Source organism: Aquarana catesbeiana, linkage group LG07 (genome assembly GCF_042186555.1).
Source record: "Aquarana catesbeiana isolate 2022-GZ linkage group LG07, ASM4218655v1, whole genome shotgun sequence".
NCBI classification, from domain to species: Eukaryota; Metazoa; Chordata; class Amphibia; order Anura; family Ranidae; genus Aquarana; species Aquarana catesbeiana.
Window position 1 is genome coordinate 153,158,512 of NC_133330.1, and position 25,088 is coordinate 153,183,599.

General features: G+C 45.1%; 1 protein-coding gene across 1 annotated transcript; it reads left to right on the forward strand.

Annotated features, from left to right (window-relative positions):
- The first annotated feature begins 12,974 nt into the window (after positions 1-12,974).
- Positions 12,975-19,905, forward strand: SNU13 (small nuclear ribonucleoprotein 13). Its single transcript, XM_073592728.1, has 3 exons — positions 12,975-13,108; positions 13,318-13,438; positions 19,314-19,905. Exons 1-3 carry the CDS (start codon positions 13,106-13,108, stop codon positions 19,574-19,576), a joined length of 387 nt encoding a protein of 128 aa, XP_073448829.1. The 5' UTR covers positions 12,975-13,105; the 3' UTR covers positions 19,577-19,905.
- Positions 19,906-25,088: the final 5,183 nt, after the last annotated feature.

The following is a 25,088-nucleotide window of genomic DNA, read 5'->3' on the forward strand; positions in this document are numbered from 1 at the left end:
TGTAAATACTACAGCTGCCTGTGGTACTGTACTAATAGGATCAGAAGAACACCACTAATTTTCTTCAGGTAGCTTTAGGTGCACACTGTGCAGAGGATGCACTACACTAACTTGTAAATACCACAGCTGCCTGCGGTACTGTACTAATAGGATCAGAAGAACACCACTAATTTTCTTCAGGTAGCTTTAGGTGCACACCGTGCAGAGGACGCACTACACTAAATTGTAAATACTGCAGCTGCCTGTGGTACTGTACTAATAGGATCAGAAGAACACTAATTTTCTTTAGGTAGCTTTAGGTGCACAATGTGCAGAGGACACAGTACACTAACTGTAAATACTGTAGCTAATATGACTAATAGGATCAGAAGAACACCAGCAATTTTCTTCAGGTAGCTGTAAATACTGTAAAAACACCTGCCTGCCTGTCAGTAGTAGGAAGAGAATAACAGGAACGGATCTAGCTAAACTGAATACAGTGTATATGTATATATATATATATATATATATATATAACACCTAGGATGTGTATATATACACAATACACTGTAAGTGCAGCTAACTGACTCGCCTGCCTACTCTATCTAACTTAAATCAAATGACACTGTCTTTCTGTCTATCTATCTCTCTCTCAACGCCGGAACACATTACACAGGGCCGCCGTGCAGACGGCCTTATATAATGTGGGGCGTGTACTAAACCCCCTGAGCCATAATTGGCCAAAGCTACCGTGGCTTTGGCCAATTACGGCTCTCTATACAGACGGTGCTGTGATTGGCCAAGCATGCAGGTCATAGTGCATGCTTGGCCAATCATCAGCCAGCAATGCACTGCGATGCCGCAGTTAATTATGGGCCGTGATGTGCCACTAGAATTTGTCGCGAACGGCCCATATTATTCGGAATTCGGCGAACGACCGAACAGGCAATGTTCGAGTCGAACATGTGTTCGATTCGAATACGAAGCTCATCCCTAGTCTTATTCAATGTCACCAGATACCCAGCCACCTAGTGACAGAAGAGAGAAGTGCAGCAATTCCAGAATTAGGGGAAAATCAATTGATCTCCTAACAATTGGCCAAGGCAACTATCGCCTGGCAACTAAATTTAATAGCAGCCCTACCTAAACATCAGAGTGCTACAACCACAAATAGAGGGGTTTTTTTTGGTGATGTTTAACCACCACTGGGTTTTTTATTTTTTGCGCTATAAATGAAAAAAGACCAAAAATTTTGTTTAAAAAAAATGCATTTTTCTTTGTTTTGGTTATAAAATTTTGCAAATTAGTAATTTTTTGTCATAAATTTTGGGCACAATTTATACTGCTACATATCTTTGATAAAAAATAACCCAAATTAGTGCATATTATTTGGTCTTTGTGAATGTTATAGAGTCTACAAGCTAAGATGCCAATCACTGAAAATTGATCACACCTGATGTACTGGTGGCCTCATTTCTTGTGGCCCTGAAATGTCAGGAAAGTACAAATACCCTCCAAATGACTTCTTTTTGGAAAGTAGACATTCCAAGGTATTTAGTAAGAGGCATGGTGAGTTTTTTGAAGTTTTAATTTTTTCTCACAATTCTTTGCAACGTGTAAGATTTTTTTTTTCTTTTTTTTTTTACAAAATTGTCATAATAAGTTATTTCTCACACACAGCATATCCATACTTGCAACTACACCCCAAAATACATTATGCTACTCCTCCTGAGTAGGGCGATACCACATATGTGAGACTTTTACACAGCCTGGCCACATAGAGAGCCCAACATGCAGGGAGCACCATCAGGCGTTCTAGGAGCATAAATTACACATGTCATTTCTTGACTACCTCTTATGCCCCGTACACACGGTCGGATTTTCCGATGAACATTGTCCGATCGGAGCGTGTTGTCGGAGATTCCGACCGTGTGTGGGCTCCATCGGACATTTTCCATCGGATTTTCCGACACACAAAGTTGGAGAGCAAGAGATAAAATTTTCCGACAACAAAATCCGATCGCGTCAATTCCGACCGTGTTTGGCCTGTTCCGACGCACAAAGTGCCATGCATGCTCAGAAGAAATTCCGACACGGGACAGCTCGTTCTGGTAAACTTAGCGTTCGCAATGGATACAGCATTTTCGTTACGCTGCGATGTTCAAAATGGTTTAATACAGCGCACTCTCTTCTTCTTTATAATGTGACAAGAATTAAGTCGTTTTGCTGCTCATATTCACACACACTTCTCACAAACTTTTATTTGTGTTTTTTTAGTGGGATTCCCTGAATATATTGTTATTAGTTGTCACATCTGACAGTTTTAAATTTTTTAATTTTTTTTTATTTTGGATTTTAAGCCTTTTTTTTTCTTTAATGTTTGGATTTTTTCCAAGGCTGATCTTTGTTCAATGTTATTTTTATTTTTACTCCAGAATATTTTTGGGTGTGTTTTGTGTGTCAAGTTACCCCAACACCATTGATATCTTGTATTATTTAATCTCCAGGAGATTGTTTGGTGTTGGTGTCCCTTGTTCATTTCACATTGTATATTTGAAATGTACCTGAATCCTCACAAACAAACTGTCCTTTTTGAAGTAAAACACATAGGAGAGTATAATTCAAAACAAAAATCCTTTATTAAGGGATCAGAACCAAACAAAGAGGAAGGCAACACTGGATCAACATGAGAAATTAGCGAAGCCTGGGACCCCCACGGCAGACATCAATTCTTCAACATCAAAATTGGTGGCCTGAGGAGTCCATATGTAAGGGAGTGCAGTCTGGTCTGGGATTCACAGAGACTCGGATAGCAGCAGATGACATCTGTGTCCCCAGGCTGTGGTACCACAAGAGGCTGCATTTTTTGGCCGACCAGACTGGATCCAGGATCCTCACTTTCTGGTCTTCCTTTCACGCTTCATTCCGGGCTGTGGCTGTGCAGTTGGAGATGTGGCAGGAGGAGGAGTAGGACCTGGAGGAGGAGGAGGAGGACCTGCAGGAGGAGGAGGACTGGGAGGACCTGGAGGAGAAGGAGGAGGAGGGGGAGGACCTGCAGGAGGAGGAGGAGGACCATCCCAAAGATGTGTGTGAGGTGTAATTTGGCCCCTCATACCTTTCTCCAGAGCCTCCGATATGAGGGCCTCACACAAGACTTTTTGGCCCTCCTCCATCCTCTGCATTTTATATGCTATGAAGGCAGCAATGTTCTCCTGCCTGGTGTGTGGTGCTCCCAGGACCTCTGTAGCCCTCCAAAAGAATGCTATAGCCGCCTCCTCTAGGGTACTCCTCCTACTGCCACTTTCTGTTTTCAGGGGGGGTGGAGGGACCTTGATATCAGCCAGCCGGCTCGGCCCGGCCACCTCCTGGCTGAGACTTCCCTGTGTATGAAAAAGGGACATAGTTTTAGTTTTTGCATCATCAATCACAATCCTAAATTAGTACTCCCAACTAACATCTAGTTAACATCATTGATTGGACAAGCAGAAATATTTAGAGGAATGCTATACCTGGCTCAATCTGGGCTCCTCCACATGTGGCCTGGAAGGCCCAGGTTGGGCGTCAGAAGCCTCAGCTGGGGGGGAAGGAAGCGTGGAAGGAAGACTGGAGAGGGATGGCCTGGGTTCAGTCTGGCCTGCCAGAAAGTGCAGCCTGTCGTAGTACAACATCCTGGGGACATAGATGTCATCTGCTGCTCCGGATCTCTGTGAATCCAGGACTTTCTTGCGCTCCCTCAGATATGTGCTCCTCAGGCCACCAATGAAAATCTTTAAATAAGTGATGTCTGCCGTGGGGATCACCTGCTTCACAATTTCACACAATTGCTCCAGTGCTGCCTTCCTCTTTGCTTGGTTCTTGAAATGGGGGTGGGTAATCTCCCACAGACAGGGCAGCTCACTTAGCATATCTATGAATACTGACATGAAGTCATTATCTTTCATTAAGATATCCATGTTCACTGCAAGACACAACACAAGACAAAGCCTAATGTCACACAAAACTCTCCTAATCTTGTTACAATATAGGCCTCAATCTAGAAGCAGTATAGGCACAAGTTTGTCTCTTACCTTCGTTCTTACGATCGGCGCGTCCAATGCTCCTTCCTCCGCTCATAGATCGTACGTAATACGCACGCGTGTTACGCTTTATACACACTGCGCATGCGTGTAACTCCGCCCGCCCCTGACGTTCTTTCTAGTGTATTCCCCGCCCCTTTTCGTTCGGCGCAGTGGGGGAAGAGCATGATGGCGGAGTTACAACAGGTGCGTGATAATTCTAACAACGAGGAGGAGGAGGAGGAAAGCCCGGATCCAGGCATGTCCCGATCCAGAAGGAGACGTTTTAAGGCCACAAATATGTCGTTTGGGGAGATGTTGGAGATGGTCGACATCATGAAGAAGTCCGACTATGACGGAAAATATGGGCCTTACCCCAACCCGAACATCCGAAAGGCCAAGATCATGGCGAAAGTGGTCAGGAGTCTTGAGCGGAATTTCGGGGTCCGAAGATCGAAAGATCAGCTCAGGAAGCGGTGGTCGGACCTGAAGTTGAGAGAGCCAGAGCAGTACCGAAAGATCCGGAGAGTGCTGCAAAAAAGTAAGTAGTTGTGCTGTGTTCCTATTCTTTCTGTCTTTATTCCGTTCGTTCTGCTCCATATGCTTTTATTAATTGTAACGTTTAAAAAGGTCAACTTTAATGTTCATGGGCCCATTATTCGTTCGTATCAAACATTTTTCTTTCGGCCTCTAGAACACCATTGTTTAGGCCAGTGGTTCTCAACTCCAGTCCTCAGGACCCACCAACAGGCCAGATTTTAAGTATTACCTTGGGGAGATGCAGACAAGAATACTGCAATCACTAAGCAGCAAATGATATCACCTGTGATGTATTTCAGTTATCTTGCAAACCTGGCCTGTTAGTGGGTCCTGAGGACCGGAGTTGAGAACCACTGGTTTAGGCGATATGCATTTTCACACATTTTTTTGGGCCTACAAATATTTGTTTGTGTAGATGGATTTGTTACTAGAATGAAATGCAAACTAGATTGTGTGTAAGGAGAGGACACTGAGCAGCTGTTTTCACATCTGGACACTGGAGCACTAGTGTTGGACCCCAGAACACCCTTTTTATTAGGGGGGGCCACACAGGTGCTCCAGTGTATACTATAGGGGGGGCTACATCTGTGAAGCTTGTACCAAACAGGTAAAGTATTGCAGCTTGACAAAGGGCAATAAAAAATATACATCTTGGAACTCTGCTAAAATAGACAATTGTACCCCACTTCCAAGCAATGTTTCCTATTTCTAGTTCTGCCATCAAATATCTGTGTGCTAAGTATACCATTTTTGTTTTACATAGGGGAGAAAAGACTCGGACACCCCTCATCCGAGGAGACCAGAGCCCCCCCCCTCTGGAAGAAGGGGAAATACCAACCCAAGAAGCTGAGCAGGAGGAAGAAGAAGACGTGGTGGAGATTGGCACCACAACAGGTGAGTGTCTGCGACCACCGACCACGGGCTCAGGTAAAAGAGATGGATGTTGGCAGATTTTTGAGACCTTTTTTTTTGTTCTTTATCTCTTTTTAGGTGATCGTGATCCAGAACGCTTTACATCTGAAAGTGCCCAGATACTCATCGGGGAGATCATGGGGTGTAATCTCCAATTGCAAAACATCCAGCAACAAAGCACTGATGTTATTAAAAAAAATAATATCATTGATGTTTTGGGGCGAATTTAGACCCCACAAAATCACCTGTTTTATCTTACGAAAATTTTTACAATGTTTAGAAAAGCCAAATTTGGAGGATGCACACAGTGTGCCAACATGTGCTATCTGCCATCACGGGAGATCAATGGACGCGTTTTGGGGGTGCAACCCCTTCCTCAATTATAAAGTCGCATTGAGGAAGGGCTTGCTCCCCCAAAACACGTCCCTTGATCCCCCCTGATGGCAGATAGCACATGTTGACATTCGTAAATTGGTGTGCATCTTCCAAATTTGGCTTTTCCAGGGGTGATTTCCCCCCATCTGAACGCTATATCAAACACAGTTCCTAAATACTCATGTCTGATATAGCCTTCAGGTTTTACCATATGTGAACTTTGTAAGTTCAAGTTTTTGGCTTTCTTGTTGGTTTTACACAGGCCTGTTTTATCTGAAATGGATATTTCGATTTTTGAGAATGCTACTGCAAACATTGTTATACAACAAACATGTTGGTTTGTTTTAAAAACCTTTGGGAAATGCACATGTGATTGTGCAGGTATAAAAAAGTGCCTTACTCAAGAATGTGTGGATTATTGTCTCAACACTACAACACTTTTGGGGTGATGTAATTGCTGTTTTATGCAAAAATGGGGGTTATTTCCTAAGGGCAAATACACTTTGCACTACAAGTGCAGGTTCAGTGCAGTTGCAAGTGCACTTGTAGTGAAATGTGTTTTTGCATTTAGGAAGTACCAGCCAACAGTGTTTTTTATAAGGTTACCCAATCACGACATTTTCTGCACTCAACACATTTCTGTCAGGGTCAGCTAAAACAAACACAAGCAGTAAATGTCCACAAAGATTTTCTTTTGGTTGTTTTTTATTTGAAAAAGGTGTCACAGATTGTCTGGCATATTGATAGCCCCCCTACCCGCAAAGAACTCCAGGTAGCGTAACCGGACATCACGGGCATTCAGGGAGGGCAAGCCAGGACGACCACTTTCAAGCGCCGTCAGTGTTGATGGATTTGGGATTCCGGCCTCAGGCCCAACTGAGCCAGCATAGTTGGCTGAATGTTTTCTTAAAAAATTATGGAGAACACAGCAGGCAAGTATTATATGGTTCAGTTTATACTCCGCCATATGGATGGGTGTCAGAAATAATCGGAACCGGCTGGCCAGGATTCCAAATGTGTTCTCCACCACTCTTCGGGCTCTGGCCAGCCGGTAATTAAAAACTCTCTGTTCCGGGGTGAGGGTCCTCATCGGGAATGGCCCCATCAGGTGGTCCCCCAGCGCAAATGCTTCATCAGCAACGAACACAAATGGGAGACCTTCAACATTGTCCTCTGGAGGTGGCAAGTCCAAGCTGCCATTCTGGAGACGCCTGTAGAACTCCGTCTGGGCGATCACTCCACCATCGGACATCCGGCCATTCTTCCCCACGTCCACATACAAGAACTCATAATTAGCCGACACCACCGCCAACATCACTATACTATTAAACCCTTTGTAATTATAATAGTATGACCCCGAGTTGGGTGGTGGGACGATGTGGACGTGTTTCCCATCAATTGCCCCTCCGCAGTTAGGAAAGTCCCACCACTGGGCAAAGTGGGAGGCCACAGTCTGCCATTCCTGTGGCGTTGAAGGAAACTGTTGAGGAAAAAACAATAAACATTACTATTTTTTCTAAGATACATGGCAAGCAGATTAGACACAAACATTATGGGGCAACCTCCAGATAGCATTTACTAAGGGGAATTTAACAAGGCCAAAGTATAAGGACACCTATCATATTCCCCCTCCCCCCTCTCATGGGCCATTTCTAACATTATGGGGGGGGAACTCTTGGACAGGTTACCCTCTTCACTTCATTGAGAGATGAATGCCTAAATACAGGGTATTACTTGTAACAGCCCCTCCTTAGTTACACTATTGGCAGCCCACTGGACAGGTAAGAAGTGTCAGAATACAAAGATATAAATACACACTGTACACATTTGGGGACATTTGGACATTCTGCTATTACCTATCAAGATAATAATAGAATAACAAAACTTTAAACAGTACCATTGGAAAGTATACAGGCAGGCCCTTGCACTACATGCTTTGGGGAATTCATCCATACATCTGACCAGTAAAGAGATGGGTATAGTGTGTATGGGTTTGGCAAAGTCAGCAGATAGATGATTGAGGATAGAGAATTGGGATCAGCTGACTTAGCAGTTGGGGGAGGGAGGGTTAATAAAAATTGGGGGACACCACAAAAAAAAACCCTCTGGCACTCTGCCTGAATTGAAATCAAAAATCACATTTCCAAACATTTTAGGGGGTGTTTGGGGTAAAGCACTACTATAGAGCTGATAAAATACATTGTTAAGTGACTACATGAGGTGAATATAGGGCAGGAGACACCATGCTGGAGAGGTTATTGAAGGGCAAATATGTATGAAGGACCTAACATAATAATTACATAACAATCCAGCATGCATGAGGACAAAGGGGACATTCACAGCATATTACAATCATGGTAATTAGGGAATGAGGGAAGAAATACAAGATATTATCAAACATTAAATACAATAAAATGTGAGATAAAAGGATAAAAATCTTACCTTCATATACTCCTTCTGCAGGACCTGTATGATGGCAGAACAGGTCTCTGGGATAATGATCCCCAGAGCCTGGGGGGAGATGCCTGTCGAGAACTTTAAGTCCTGCAGGCTTCTCCCTGTCGCCAAATACCGCAAGGTAGCGACCAACCTCTGCTCCGGAGTGATGGCTTGCCTCATGCAGGTATCCTGCCTGCTCATATAGGGGGCCAGCGAAGCCAACAAACGGTGAAACACGGGGTCCGTCATCCTGAGAAAGTTCCTGAAATCATCAGGATTATTCTCACGGATCTCACGGAGCAAAGGCATATGAGAGAACTGGTCACGCTGAAGCAACCAATTCTTGGTCCATGAACTCCTCCCCACCCTGTTCATGGACTGGACTTGTGTCAAGGTCAGGACCCCAACACCAAGCCCCCGCACAGCACGAACTCTACGAGGAGTACGCATACGAAACATGGCTAGAAAATGGTCGGCTGCTCAGAACGAAGTAACAGAACGCACTGAAGAACAGCAAGGCCTGTGAAGAGCGACCTGAAAAACAGCAACGAGCAGGCAAGATCACACAGAAAACTCCGATACGAACTGACTGCACGCACTGAAGAGCAGATACAAACCCACAAGCACAAACTGAATGGCAGAAAACGATCTGAAAGCCACGAGTCTGAAAAAGCGCGAATCGTCTCTCACCAAACTTTTATTAACACGAGATTAGCAAAAGGAGCCCAAAGGGTGCCGCGCTTGGTTCTGAACCGGCCTTTTCTAGTCTCGTCGTACGTGGTGTACGTCACCGCGTTGTTGGCGATCGGAAATTCCGACAACTTTGTGCGACCGTATGTAGGCAAAACAAGTTTGAGCCAACATCCGTCGGAAAAAATCCTAGGATTTTGTTGTCGGAATGTCCGAACAAAGTCCAACCGTGTGTACGGGGCATTACACTTTTGAAGGTCCTGGAGCACCAGGACAATGGAAACAATATATTACCCCATTTTGTAAAGCAAACACCCCAACGTATATTCTATGAGGCATAATGAGTCTTTTGAACATGTAAATTTTTTCCACAATTTTTTAGAAAATGTGGAAAGAAAATGAAAACACATTTTTTTTTTTTACTACAAAGTTGTCAATTTAGAAGATTTTTCTAACACATAGCATGTATCAAAAAATTACAGTCCAAAATATATTCTGCTACTCCTCTTGAGTATGGCGATACCACATGTGTGAGACTTTTACACAGCCTGGCCACATACAGAGACCCAACATGCAGGTGTTCTAGGGACAAAAATTTCAAATCTAATTTGACTACCTATTACACTTTTGTAAGCCACTGTAGTGGCACTGATGGGCACTTATGTAGCATCAATGAGCACTGATGTGGCATGGATAAGTACTGATTTGGTATGGATGTGATAAGTACTGACGTGGCATGGATGAGTACTGATGTGGCATGAATGTGGCACGGATGAGTACTGATGTGGCATGGATGTGGCACGAACGAGCAATGATGTGGCACTGATGTGTCACGGATGAGCACTAATGTGGCATGGATGTGGCACGGATGAGCACTGATGCGGCATGCATGTGGCACGGATGAGCACTGATGTAGCATGGATGTGGCATGGATGAGTACTGATGGGGCACGGATGAGCACTGATGTGGCATTAATGTGGCATGGATGAGCACTGATGTGACATAGATGTGGCACGGATGAGTAATGATGTGGCATGGATGTGGCACAGATGAGCACTGATGTGGCACGGATGAGCACTGATGTGGCACAGATGAGTACTGATGTGGCATGGTTGTGGCACGGATTAGTACTGATGTGGCATGGATGAGCACTGATGTGGCATGGATGTGGCACGGATGAGTACTGATGTGACACGGATGAGCACAGATGTGGCATTAATGTGGCACGGATGAGCACTGATGTGGCATGGATGTGGCACGGATGAGTACTGATGTCACATGGATGTAGCATGGATGAGCACTGATGTGGCACGGATGAGCACTGATGTGGCACGGGTGAGCACTGGTGTGGCATGGATGTGTCATGGATGAGTACTGATGTGGCATGGATGTGGCACGGATGAGTACTGATGTGGCCTGGATGAACACTGATGTGTCACGGAGGTTCATGGATGTGGCCCGGATGAGTACTGGTGTGGCATGGATGAGTACGGATGTGGCATGGATGTGGCACAGATGAGCACAGATGAGTACTGATGTGGCACGGATGATGATCACGGATGTGGCATGGATGATTACTGATGTGGCACGGATGAGTACTGATGTGGCATTGGTGTGGTATAAATGTGGCACGGATGATCACTGAATGAGCCATGGCTGGGGATAGATGAGCCATGGATGGAGCATGGATGGAGTATGGATGGATGGATGAGCCATAAATGGGGATGGATGAGCCATGGATGGAGCATGGATAAGCCATTGATGGATGAGACATGGATGGGCACAGATCAGTGCTGTGGGCACTTAAGATCCAGCCTACAGCACTGCTGTACCGCCTCCCCCCTCTCCTCACACACTGTACCGATCAGTGCGAGGAGAGGGGTGGAGCTAAACCGGACCAGCTCCGGTTTGTTGACATCTAATCGCTCCATCATTGGACGGAGCGATCACATGGTAATGGGCTGCTGTCATTGGCCCTTTACCCCGATCCGTGGAAGACCCGACGGTCACTGACATTCCCAGGGGCGCGTGGGAGCGCGATTCTGGGAGGACATCATAGTACGCCCTACTAGAGTTATCCGGCCACGCTGTAGCCGCTTTTTGGCTATGGCCCGGTCAGCAAGTGGTTATAAAATAAAAAAAACAATGTCCCAGATGTAAATCGTCAATCACGCCACCCGCCGTACCTGAAAAAGAAAAAAAAAAACGCTCTGCATTCATTGATGGCCCATCGCCAAATGCCTCCTCCTCCATTTGACAGACCTTATACAGGTAAGGGCGGGGCCACCTGGTGGCACCGCCGCTTTGTGACATCACAGACCGGTGCATGCTGGGTCTGTGACGTCACAAGGGGTCGGCGCCACAGAATATGTCGCCAGGTGGCCCTGCCCTTACCTTTATAAGAACTGTCAAACGGCGGAGGAGGCATTAGGCAGTCAGCCGTCAATGAGTGCAGAGCGTTTTTATTTTTCAGGTGCAGCGGGCGGCGTTATTTACTGTCTTTGTGTTTTTATTACTTTTTGACTTTTTTTTTAGTGAATGAGTATGGGTACCAGGGGCGGACTGACCACTCAGGCACTGCCCGAGGGCCCCATGCCACTAAGGGGCCCCATCAGGGTTGCCAGCCTCAATAAAACCAGGGACAGTATGTAAAAATCTGTGTTTTTTTAAAAATCCCAAGATTATAGCTGCCCCGCCTCTCCAGTGCCTTTTCAGTGAGTGTATGTGTATTCTGTGTGTGTATACTGTGTGTGTATATTGTGTGTCTGTGTGTGTATACTGTGTGGCCCCATAATTTATTGCCTGGGGGCCCCATAATCTCCTATTGCCCGGGGGCCCCATAATCTCCTTCTATTGCCCGGGGGCCCCATGAGTTTTCAGTCCGCCCCTGAGGGGTACTATGTATTCCATACTCATTCACATAGAGGGGGTGGGATCTACGGGACCCCTTCTTAAAGGGGGCTTCCAGATTCCGATAAGCTCCCTGCCCGCAGACCCCCTCAACCACAGACCAGGGTTGTGGTGAAGAGACCCTTGTCCCCATCAACATGGGGACAAGGTGCTTTGGGGCTTGAGGGGCAAAGCCCCTCTACCCCAAACCGCCCACTCCCCCCCCCATGTTGAGGGCATGTGGCCTGGTATGGTTCCAGATACAGATACCCTGCAGACCCCCACAACCCTGTGGTTGTGGGGAAGAAACCCTTGTCCCCATCCCATCAACATGGGGACGAGGTGCTTTGGGGTAGCCCCCACCCCCCCTCATGTTGAGGACATGTGGCCTGCCAGGCTGCGTGCTCGGATATAGGTCTGGTATAGACTGGGGGGCTACACACTGTTTTTTTCTTAATTTTTTTAAAATAGCAGGGTGCCAGCAATTGCAACCATGAGTCAACTTAAATGTGATTTGACTTTTTTTTTTTAAATGTCATTTTTCCTGCAGCATGTTCTATATATATGGTACGGATGCGCCACTTCACAGGCAGACTAAGGGGACCCCCAGGCACGATATTTAAGGGAATTTTTATTGTTGTACTTTAAGCATCATTAAAATCACTGCTCCTGAAAAAACGATAGTTTAAAAAAAAATGTTTTTGCATTGATACATGTCCCCAAGGTAATACCCGGTCCCCTATACATCTTTTATAGCCTATTGCTTATATATAATCCTTCAAAATGGGCACTTTTGATTATTCCTGTTCTCCTCCCATAGACTTCAATAGGGTTTGCCTTTTGGGTCAGAACGTTTCCCCTGTTAGGGGTGTTTAGCTGCAAACGAGGGGGGGGGGGTGTTCGTCCCATCTCTGTTATACAACCACCACGCGCTGCCAATACTCATCTATTATTGTGGAAGCGGTTATTATAATAAAGACCTAATACATTGCTCTGTCCTGTGTTACAGCGCCGCCCAGCGGTGAAACCTTGGCAGTAAGAGCGCAAGCATGCAGTCGTCGCTCAGCGTCACAGGAAATTAGTTGATACAAGCGCCGCCTTTTCCTCTCTTTGGGCGCCGGAAGTTGAAAACACGTTGCCGCTGCATTGTACACAGGTTCATTCGATTTTCCTCCGTGAAGCTTCCGGGCAGAGAGGACCAGACGACTTCATACCCGGGTGTAAAAATGGTATGGTGGGGATGTTGAGGGTAACCTGCATGTCCGTAGTGCGGCTGTGTATGGGGGAGGGGGGGAGTGTGCCGTGTTATGAAGATGTATGCGCACGTGCTCAGACTACCGCCGCCATACGCTCCTGGTCTCTCTTTGACTGATCGTTCTCATTGTATGGAGACGGTCGGACCTGTATTCAGTGTTCTCTGTTCTATATTGTATTACAGACTGAACCAGAAGTGAACCCCAAAGCCTATCCACTGGCCGATGCTCAACTTTCAAAGACTCTTCTCGATCTTGTGCAGCAGGGCTCCAATTACAAGCAGCTTCGCAAAGGAGCCAATGAAGGTAGGCAGCCTTGTGTACGAATAGTATGCTTTCATGTTCTCTGTTCCTTAGAGCTGGCAAAGAATTGTCTACCACATACAGGCCCCCAGTGGAGAAATGATAGGGGTGCCAGTTGTATTCTCCTTGGAATCCTGGGGAGGAGGATGACGGGTTTACAATGTTGTTCCAGTGTTCAGTCATAATGAACATGACAAAACAGGCAGGTTCTGATTAAAGTGTATCTAAAGCCAGAACTATTTTCTCTGAAGATATTGGCTTCATGTACACAGGATATGGGGAAAAAATGGTAAATGTCCCCCCCCCCCCCCCCCCCCCTAAAATTCACCCCTGTGTGGCAATGTGCTCATATTCGCCTAATTGGCAAATTAGGAGTTTTTACAGACTGAAAAAATCACCAGCACAATCAGGAGAGGCGCATTTAAGCAGAAAAACTTTTTGTGCCTAAAAGACTACAAATGCATCTAAACACTAGGCACATTTGAGCATGAAGAATAAATGTAATAATTTGTCAAATGGAAAGAACAAACGCTTAAATGCTTGCGCAAAATGCAACTTTAGGTGTGGTGCTTTTTTTTTTCCTCTACCGGGAGCAAAGGCATTCAGAAAAGCTGGGCAAATGTGCATGAGGCCTTAACTGTGCTTTAGCATTATGACAGCCAAAATGTTTGTCAAAGCAAAACGAAACTTCTATTGTAAAGCGTTGCGTAAACTGTTGGTGCTATATAAATCCTGTATAATAATAATAAACTGTATCTGAACACTACAAACTGAAAACCTTAGGGGAGGGGGAATTCCACCCAAAAAAGAAACTTCTGCTTTAAGTACTCATGACCCCCTGACATACCACATTTTGACATGTCTTGGGGGGGGGGGGGGGTTAGCGGGTACCTGGTTTTCACAGGTACCCAGCCCCCACTTCCTCTCCTGGCGGTGCCGAGCGGAAGTTCACACACACACACCCCCCCTCTTTGCAATGATCTGGGACACATCACAGGTCCTAGAAAATTGCCCGGCCATTCAAGACAGTGCAGCTCGACATGCGCGCCCGGCTGTGAAGCCACAAGCTTTCACAACCGGGCGCCCACACTTGCAATGCCGGCGTCATGGAGAGGCTTCGGGCGGCCGCAGCGCTGGACCGTGGGACAGGTGAGTGCCTGTTAAGTCAACAGCTACACTTTTTGTAGCTGTTGACTTTTAACCATTTGCTGACCGGGCCATAGCCGAAAGATGGCTACAGCGCGGTTGGCTTATTCTGGGTGGGCGTCCGTCCCTGGGGCGCGCTCCCGCAAACATCCATGACTGCCGGGTCCAGAAGACCCGGCGCATCACAGATCGGGGTAAATGGCCGTTTACCACGTGATCGCTTTGTCAAATGACGGAGCGATCACTTGTAAACAAACCGGCGTCATGACATGATGCTGGTTCCTCCCTCCCCTCTCTGTACTGATCTGTACAGTGCGAGGGGAACGATCGTTTTTAGCAGCGCTGTGGGCTGGATCTGTAGTGCCCACAGCGCTGCTCTGTGCCCATACTCTGCAATACTATGCCAATACTGTGCAATACTTACTCTGCCAATACTCTCCAATACATTTTAACAGAATTTTCAGTCTTTTTTGATTTATAGCGCAAAAAATAAAAAACCCAGCAGTGATTAAATACCACCAAAAGAAAGCTCTATTTGTATGAAAAAAAGGACAAAAATTTCACATGGGTACAGTGTTGCATGACTGAGTAATTGTTATTCACAATGTGAGAGCACCGAAAGCTGAAAATTGGTCTGGTTAGGAAGGGGGTTTAAGTGCCCAATGGTCAAGTGGTTAAATGGGTGGAACTCCGCTTAATTCATTCACTTTTAAAATTCAAAGCAAACTCTCCAATCCATCTGTCTGCATTCTTTGTTTTTTTGGGAAATCACTTTGAAAAGCACCCTATAGCATTTCTAGCTGCAGCCATTTTGAGTAAGGGCTCATGTAGCATTTACTTCCTGGAATCCATCTGCCACTATTTCAGGCAGGAGGGTGTACTTAGCTGACAAAACCCCTCCTCCAGATGAAGGGGGGAGTTAAAACACAAAAAAGATCTACTTTCATATCTATGTACTTATGCAAGCAGCATAAGTATTAACCACTTGCTGCCCCGCTGCATACTTTCTGTGGTTATACTGGGTAGATGCCTGCAGCTATCATCCCAGTACTTTTATTTTGGCTTGTGAAGCACTGTCATGTAAAAGCAATCCTGGGGGCTGACTGTGGACAGCCCTGATCAGCTCTATGGTCTGAGAAATCGGAAGCAAAGAGTGTTTTGTCACTTTGGTTTCGCCAGTTGTAAACAAACCATTACCGGTTTAATAAAACATCGGATGATCCCAATCTTGGTATAATCTGAAGCTTTTAACGGCAGAGGACAGTTCTGGGGTCAAATAGACCCCAGATGTCTCAGTAAAGGCAAATATATATATATATATATATATATATATATATATATATATATATATATATATTGTAAAATAGAATTAAAAAAAAATGTAAGTGCCCCTGCTGTGCGCAAAGCGCACACGCAGCTTTTGAATAAGAGAGAGGGAATGTCTGATAACTAGGCAAGATGAGGAATGTAAACAATTTGAGTTTTTTTTTTTAGCCAGCCTTCATGGGTACCCCAGAAGGCAGATAGGAATAATATATAAAATCCTATATATTTTTTTTTCTCCTGTGGGTGCCCCTTGACCACATGGCCAATTTTCTTTAAAATGAACTTTTTTGTGAATCTTTGAACTTAGCATTTCAAATGCCAGCTCCACCTTTTGGACTATGTTGCCTGTTGCATCCGTACAGCTTTTTTGAGATCATGTGGAAAGGTTGAAAATTCTTGGCTGAAATAAAGCGGATATGTCCAAAGCACCACCCTGGTCCAAAACATTTGTGATGTAGCGGTTAATGTTTACTGCATGCGATAAAGGTATCATGTTTAATCATTTACATAAATTATCACATGCGGTAATTCACACAAATGCCACATATAAAAAGCACTTAAGTTCAATTCACAAATGGACCAGAGTAAAAAAAAAAGCATGCCATAATTACCACCAGGGTTTAGCTGATGGTATTGCATGCAGTATATATCAAAAAACTGCTTGGGACCCCCAGGCTGTTTTTTGACAAATAACTGGTTGTTGCTAAGCAGCGGGCCGGGAATCCGGTCGCCACGTCCTTAACAGCCGACTCATCAGCTGTCGGCAGGCTTCCCCGCTCTCAGCGGATTTAAAAAAAAAAAAAAAGCTGACAATTAAAAAATATGAAAAGAAAAGCTGTATGCCCCCCCCCCCCCCCCCCCCGTCAATACCAGGCCCTTATCTTTGGGGGGGGGGGGGGGGGGGGGGGTTGAGTGAGTGCCTTCCCTCTTGAACCATATGGGTTTTTTGGTGCCGAAAATGAAAAATACACTAGGCCAAAAACTGATACCGAAAGTGACTTTTTAAAAATATTTTTATACAGGAGATGGTCAGAGACTGGGGACATGGTACAGGAGATGGTCAGAGACTCGGGACATGGTACAGGAGATCAATGCAGCCTCACCAGTGCCTGTCAGGTGCAGCCAGCATCCGGGAAGAGAGGAGAGCCGCCGCCTGGTTGATTAGAGCGCTTGGAACATCACAGCTTTCATTTCAGTAGCTGTGTTCCCCGCCGTGCGCCGTCACATACAGCCCCTCCTCTTTATCCGGGCACTTTGATAGACAAATCACCCGTCCAATCCTGGGATGGGTGATCTGTCTATCAAAGTTCCCCGGACAATGGGGAGGGGCTGTATGTGACAGCGCACGGAGGGGAACACACAGCTATTGAAGTGAAAGCTGTGATGTTCCCGGAACTCTAATCAACCAGGCGGCGGCTCTCTCTTCTCCTGTATAGGAAGCCCCCGTGATAGGCGGCACCAGGGGTGGGGGGCGGAGCCCCGCCCCATTTTTGGCTCCATTATCGGCCATTTTTCTCTTTCGGCAAATTGACGAAAAGGCGATTTTTGCCCAATATGTTTCGGCGGCCGAAATTTCGGTGCATCCCTAGTAAATAGCTTGAAAACTGGCTACAAGGGTGAGCTCAGAGGGTGGTGATAAATGGGGAGGACTCTGAATGGTCAGGGGTGGAAAGTGGGTTCCCCCAGGGTTCTGTCCTGGGACCAATCCTATTTAATTTGTTCTGAAATGACCTGGAGGATGGGATAAACAGCTCAATCTCTGCATTTGTAGACGATGCTAAGCAGGGCAATTGCATCCTGCGGAGAAGTTGAAACCTTGCAAGAAGATCTGAACATATTAATGGGGTGGGCAACTACATGGCAAATGAGGTTTAAAGCTGAGTTCCGCCCCAAATTTTTTTTTAAAGTATGCAGCTACAAATACTGCAGCTGCTGACTTTTAAAATATGGACACTTGCCTGTCCAGGGTGCCCGCGATGTTCTCACTCAAAATCGATCCGTCCCTCGGGTGGAGGCGCCGCCATCTTCGGTCAGGGAATCAAGAAGTGAAGCCTTGCAGCTTCACAGCCTGGTTCCCTACTGCGCATGCGTGAGTCGCGCTGCGCGTCCTCACTGGTCCCTGCTGTCTTCTGGGACCTGTGTGTCTCACAGAAGACAGGGGGGGGGGGCGCTAGAGGGCCAGACATGGCGTACATCGCTGTGGAGCCTGCGGTGATCTATGCCCGGGAGTGGGAGAAAATACCTGGATTATACAGGTATATGCTCCTCCCTGAAAGGTGCCAAGGGGGGGGGGGGGGGGGGGGATCCGAAAAGCGGAAGTTCCATTTTTCGGTGGAACTCCACTTTAATGTGGAAAAATGTAAAATAATGCATTTGGGTGGCAAAAATATGAATGCAATCTACTTGCAGGGGAGGAGAACCTCCTGGGGAATCAAGGATGAAAAAGGACCTGGGGGTCAAATACAAAACTGGGGACCCCACAATAGGGATAAAACTTTTCCGCGCAGGGGAGTTTAATAAGACACATGGCCACTCATTAAAATAAGAAAAGAGGTTTAACTCTAAACTGTAGAGGGTTCTTTACTGTAAGAGCGGCAAGGATGTGGAATTCCCTTCCACAGGCGGTGGGCTCATTGGGGGGGGGGGGGGAACGACATCCATGGTTTAAAAAAAAAACTATTAGATAAGCACCTGAACGACCACAACATACAGGGATATACAATGTAATACTGACATATAATCACACACATTTGATGGACTTTTTTCAACTTCCCCTATGTAATTATGTATTAGTATTGGTGTTTTTGCAGTACATGAAGGGGGGAAAAGAAGAAAAAGCTCTAAAAAAAAAAAAAAAAAAAAAAAAAAAAAAAAAAAAGCTGTTAGCACTTTAGTAGCAGTTAGGAGCATTCAGCATATTTTTCTGCTGGAAAAATTCTACAAAAACAATTTTATTTTCTGCTCCTAGAAGCTGAAGCTCAAAAAATGCTAATAGCCTAAAGTAGTGTGCATGGACACATAGGATAACATGATTTAGCTTCTAATAGTAGGAAAAAAAAATGCTTCTAGGAGCTTGAAAAATCGCTAGTGTGCATGGAGCCTTAAATTGGCTCATTCACATTAGAAACTGTTTACAGTGTGCTTTTCCTAAGCATTTTTAGGGTCTTGTCTACTTGAATTTCCCTAGATAACTGTTTGTGCTTGGCACCAAAAAAAAGACCTGGTTATTTGGACTATCTGGAAATCAAAATGATGGCTAAATTGTTCACTGGGTTACTTCTATGATGTGCATAAACTCAACCATTTTTATAGACTGGAAGGGTTGATTTCTCTATGCTAAATGTTTTGTTTATCGTGCAAACTGGATGGAAATGCCATTTATTTATTTGTTTGTTTTATTTTGCAGCCACAAAAACATTAAACAGAGGGATTGCAGAGTTCATTGTAATGGCAGCTGATGCAGAACCACTTGAGATCATTCTTCACCTTCCTCTTCTCTGCGAGGATAAGAATGTCCCCTATGTCTTTGTGCGCTCTAAGCAAGCATTGGGAAGAGCTTGTGGTGTCTCAAGACCAGTTGTTGCATGTGCAGTTACGATTAAGGAAGGTTCTCAGCTAAAGCCCCAGATTCAAAGTGTCCAGCAATCTATAGAGAGACTGCTGGTGTAATCCTCCCCCTCCTTTTGAAATTACAGATGGCACAGTGCAGTGTTATGCAGTGTACTTTTTTTTTTTTTTTTTTTTTGAACCTGCTTATGTAGGACTATTACAAATTCCAAAAGGAGTATCTTAACAGCGACTCCTTTAAAATCTCCCAGTGTGTTCTGTCAGTGGTAACATGTTTAAGTTTTTTTTTAACATTCAGAAGCATATATTATTTTGGCTTTTCAAAAATGTAAAATGCTTAAAAGAAATTTCAGTAAATCTATTTGTTCCCCCTGGATGCTAACTTGTATTATATGTATTTTTTTTTAAATAAAACTATACATGTATGCTTATTTCCTCCCTTGGGAAAATAATAGTAATGTTATGTTTTAACATGGTTATGTTTCGAGGGTAAACTTAAACTAAACTTGCATATTTAATGTACCAAAAATTGGGCTCTTGGCTCCAAATACAACTTTGACCATGCAAAAAAATGACTCAAGATTAGATATGAGACGCATGGTAGAAAATGTTTTCATATGTGTATATTTTTTAGATTGGATTTTTACTGTGTGCAGTAAATAACATAAGCATGTTTGCAATTTTGTTAGGTAATTTTTATTTTTGCAGTAGGGACATCAAAATCATGTATGCAGTAGTTGTGGCAGAAACTGGAAAATTGTTTTTGTGATACTTAACTGCTTGCCATCCAGCGCATGACGATATACGTCAGCAGAATGGCACGGCTGTGCAAATGGGTGTACCCGTACGTCCCCTTTAAATTGCAGGCTAGCAGGCGTGTTCCCACGGACTTTATGTCCGCCGGTGGCCCGCGATCGTGACATGGAGAGGCAGAACTGGGAGATGCCTATGCAAACACGGCATTACCCTGTTCTGCCTAGCAACATGACAGGGATCTACTGCTCCCAATGTTCGGGAGCAGTGATCTGTCATGTTCTAGTGAGCCCATCCCCCTACTGTTAGAACACACTGAGGGAACACATTAAACCCCTTGATCGCCCGTTAGTGTTTAACCCCTTCCCTGCCAGTGACATTTACACAGTAATCTGTGCATTTTTATAGCACTGACTGCTGTATAAATGTCAAGTGTCTGATCTGTCCGTCGCAATGTCACAGTCACGTTAAAAATTGCAGATCACCGCAGCATTGTGGATGCTATAACTTTTTTGTGCAAACCAATCAATATACAATTGTCGCTTTTGTTTATAGCGCAAAAAATAAAAACTGTAGAGGTGATCAAATACCATCAAAAGAAAGCTCTATTTGTGTGTGGGAGGAGGAGGAGGGGCATCAATTTTGTTTGGGTGCAGCGTCGCATGACTGCGCAATTGTCAGTTAAAGCGACGCAGTGCCGTATCGCAAAAATGCTCTGGTCAGGAAGGGGGTAAATCCTTCCGGAGCTGAAGTGGTTAAAGTATCCCCTGACTTTGTAAAGCAGCCCAATTAGTTTAAAATAGAAATGCAAAGCAAAAGATGTACCATATTTATCAGCGTATAACACGCACCCCAATTTTGAGAGGGAAGTTTAAGGAAAAAATGTTTTCGCAGCCCCCCTCCCCCTGCAGTGCCAGCATTCGCCACAGTTAAGAAAAAAAAATCACTGCCAGCCCCTTCCACTCTGCTCCTCCTATGTCACTCGTACTGTAAAATGAAGCTTCCATATACCTGAATAGCTCAGGTTTTTTTTTTTTTTTTTTTTTTTTTTTTTCTACTGACCTGGTCACTGCTCTGACGTTGCATAGATGGTCATGTGACCGCTCTCCTCCTCCAATCTAAAGCGAGGAGGAGAGCAGCCAGAAAAAAAAGAGCTATTGAGATATTTACAAATTTCGCTTTTTGACACTGACACGGGAGGAGCGGTGTAGGAGAAGGAGCTGGCAAGTGATTTTGTTTGTTTTTTTTTCCATCAACTTTAGACTATGCAGACAGCGCTGTCCCAGGGGCAGGAGAGGCAGGGAGGCTGGCCTAACACACCCCAATGAGTGGCTTCCAGGGCCGACAGCCCGATCCCCACCCCCTGTTGGTAAAACATCATCGGCGTATTATTATACAGGTTTTATATAGCGCCTACAGTTTGCACATCGCTTTACAACATGAGGGCAGACATTACAGTTACATTACAATTTGGTACACGAGGAATCAGAGGGCCCTGCTCGTTAGAGCTTACAATCTAAAAAGGAAGGGTCGTTTGATACAAAAGGTAATAGCTGTGGGGGGATAAGCTGATGGAGGAAGTAAAACAGTGTTAGAAGCAGGATAGGCTTCTTTGAAGAGAAGGGTTTTCAGGGATCGCCTAAAGATGGATAGATTAGGGGACAGTGAGACAGATTGGGGTAGGGAGTTCCAAAAGATGGGAGAAGCTCTGGAGAAATCCTGGAGGCGAGCATGGGAGGAGGTAAGGGAGCTAGAGAGCAGGAGATCTTGGGATGACCAAAGAGAGCGGCTTGGTTGGTATTTTGGGACTAGGCTAGTGATGTAGCTGGGGCAGAGTTATGGATGGCTTTGTAAATTATTGTTCTTTGAATTTTATTCGTTGGGGAGTGGAAGCCAGTGGAGGGACTGGCAGAGGGGGGTGGAGGACACTGAATGGTTGGTAAGGTGGATGAGTCTTGCAGCAGCATTCATTATGGACTGAAGGGGGAGTAGTCTATGTCGAGGTAATCCAATGAGGAGGGAGTTGCAGTAATCGAGGCGAGAGACGACCAGGGTGTGAATTAGAAGCTTGGTGGTGTCATTAGTTAAAAAGTGGCATATTCTGGAAATGTTGCGGAGGCTAAGGCGGCATGATTTGGACAGGGATTGTATGTGGTCCTGAAAGGACAGTTCAGAGTTTAAGGTTACCCCTGGCATGTGGGGACCGACTGATAGATGTGCCATTGATCTTGACAGAGAAGTCAGGGGAAGGGGCACGTGGGGGAGGAAATATTAAGAGCTCAGTTTTAGATGGATTCAGTTTGAGGAAGTGGTTTGACATCCAGGCTAGATCAGTCATGCGTAATGAGATTGATGGGGTGAGCTGAGGGGCAGGGAGATAGATTTTGAAAGCCATGGGAGGCTATCAGCTGACCCAGGGAGGACGTGTAGATCGAGAATAGTAGAGGTCCAAGGACAGAACCTTGGGGGACCCCAACGGTAAGAGGAGTTGAAGAGGAAGTGGAGTTGTAAGTGACACTGAAGGTGCGATGAGATAGGTAAGATTCGTACCAACTGAGAGTGCAACCATGGAGACCAAGCAAATTGAGTTTTTTGAGGTGGAGGGGGTAGTCAACTGTATCAAAGTTGTGCTTTAAGAAATCTCTTTAAAGTGAAGTTCCACCCAAAAATGGAACTTCCGCTGTCTGGATTCCTCCCCCTCTCTGGTGTCACATTTGGCACCTTTCGGAGGAGCAGATACCTGTCTAATACAGGTATTTGCTCCCACTTCTGGCGAAAGATCGCCGCAGTATCCACGGCGATCTACACCATGTCCGTCCCCTCAGTCCCCCCCGCTGTCTTCTGGGAGTAGCACAGGTCCTAGAAGACAGGAGGGACCACTCAGAACGCACAGTATGTGCATGCACAGTAGGGAACCAGTCTCACGGAGAGGAAGAACGGGGAAATGCTGATGTAAACAAGCATTTCCCCGTTCTGCCTAATGACACTGATCACCGCTCCCTGTGATTGGGAGCGGTGATCAGTGTTGCGTCACACGTAGCCCATCCCCCTACAGTTAGAATCACTCCCTAGGACACACTTAACCCCTGCAGTGCCCCCTCCTGGTTAACTCCTTTACTGCTAGTCACATTAACACAGTAATCAATGCATTTTTAATCACACTGATCGCTGTATAAATGTGAATGGTCTTAAAATAGCACCAAAAGTGTCCGATCTGTCCGCCATGTCGTTGCAGTCACGATAAAAATCGCTGATTGCCGCCATTACCAGTAAAAAAAAAAAATGAATAAAAATGCCATAAAAATATCCCCTATTTTCTAGACGCTATAACTTTTGCGCAAACCAAACACATTGCGATTTTTTTTTTTTTGTTTGTTTTGTTTTTTTTAAACCAAAAATATGTAGAATACGTATTGGTCTAAACTGAGAAAAAAAAAAGGTTTTTTGTTTTTTTTTTTTTTTATATATATGTTTTGGGGATATTTTATTATAGCAAAAAAGTAAAAAAATGCGTTTTTTTTTTTTTCAAAATTGTCACTTTTTTTGTTTATAGTGCAAAAAATAAAAACCGCAGAGGTGATCAAATACCACCAAAAGAAAGCTCTATTTGTGGGGGGAAAAAGGATGTCAATTTTGTTTGGGAGCTACGTCACACGACCGCACAATTTTCAGTAAGAGGGCTTTCACACCGAGCCATCAGCGGTAAAGCTGCGCTATTTTTAGTCGTTTTAGCGGCGCTATTCGGCTGCTAGCGGGGCGGTTTTAACCCCCCGCCAGCGGCCCGAAAAGGGGTTAAATCCGCCCACAAAATGCTGCCGGAGAGGTGTTTTGCCGCCGGTATCGCAGCGCTGCCCCAGTTCACCGCTCCAAAGAAGTTGCTGGCAGGACTTTTTGTGACGCCCTGCCCTTGGGCTTTCACACGAGTGAATGGAGCTGCTTTTTTTAGGCGCTATTTTTAGTACCGTAGCACCTGAAAAACGCCGGCAGTGTGAAAGGGGCATGAAAGCAATGCAGTGCCGAATCGCAAAAAGTGCTCTGGTCTTTTGCCAGCCAAATGGTCCGGGGCTTAAGTGGTTAAAGGGTATTTCCATTTTCATGAGGAAAAAAAAGTAATTTAAAGCTAAACTCCAACTTTCTTTTCACTAGACGTGAATAGAATGATCATTCTCAGCATAGGTCATACCTCTGTACCATGTTGTCTACAGATCTCCTGAGTTTTAGTTGTGGCTTTGTACCATGTGAGTCTGTATAGTCTAATGTAGACAAAATGCCTTCCATAGCCACTTCCTGCTCCATCTCTAGCTTATAACACACCCAGCTGTAGTCTGAGACTGTGTTCATTTTGGCAGCAAATTTCGATTTAGTCTTAGGACTAAAATGGCATTTTAGTTTGTCTAATTTTAATCTTCTGCAAGTGTTTTAGTCATAGTCTGACTAAAATGCCATTTTAGTCATCGTATTTTAGTAGACTAAAATGACACAGCTTCCCTGCACTCCCAGGAGACCCCCAGTCGCCTGGGATAGCACTGCCAGCGTACTTTAAAGTTAAGAATAAATCACTGCCATGCCTTTTCTCATACACTGCTCCTCATGTGTCAGTGTCGTAAATCAGTCTCTAAATACCGCAATAGTTCCGTTCTTTCATTGACCCGGTCACATAACTGCTCTCCTCTGATGTTTCGTGGATGGCCATGTGACGGCTCTCCTCCAATCTAAAGCAACACTCAGAGGAGAAGCGCAGCCAACAAGAACGGAGCTCTTTAGAAGCTTCATTTTACAATGAGCGTGACATAGGAGGAGTGGTGTAGAAGTGTCTGGCAGTGATTTTTCTTTAATCGTACATCACGGGACACAGAGCCAT

What these genes read in the sequence shown, in the direction of transcription:
- SNU13 (XM_073592728.1), top strand. An exon ending in TCGCAAAGGAGCCAATGAAG is followed by an intron (nt 13,439 to 19,313) that starts GTAGGCAGCCTT and finishes TTTATTTTGCAG; the next exon opens with CCACAAAAACATTAAACAGA.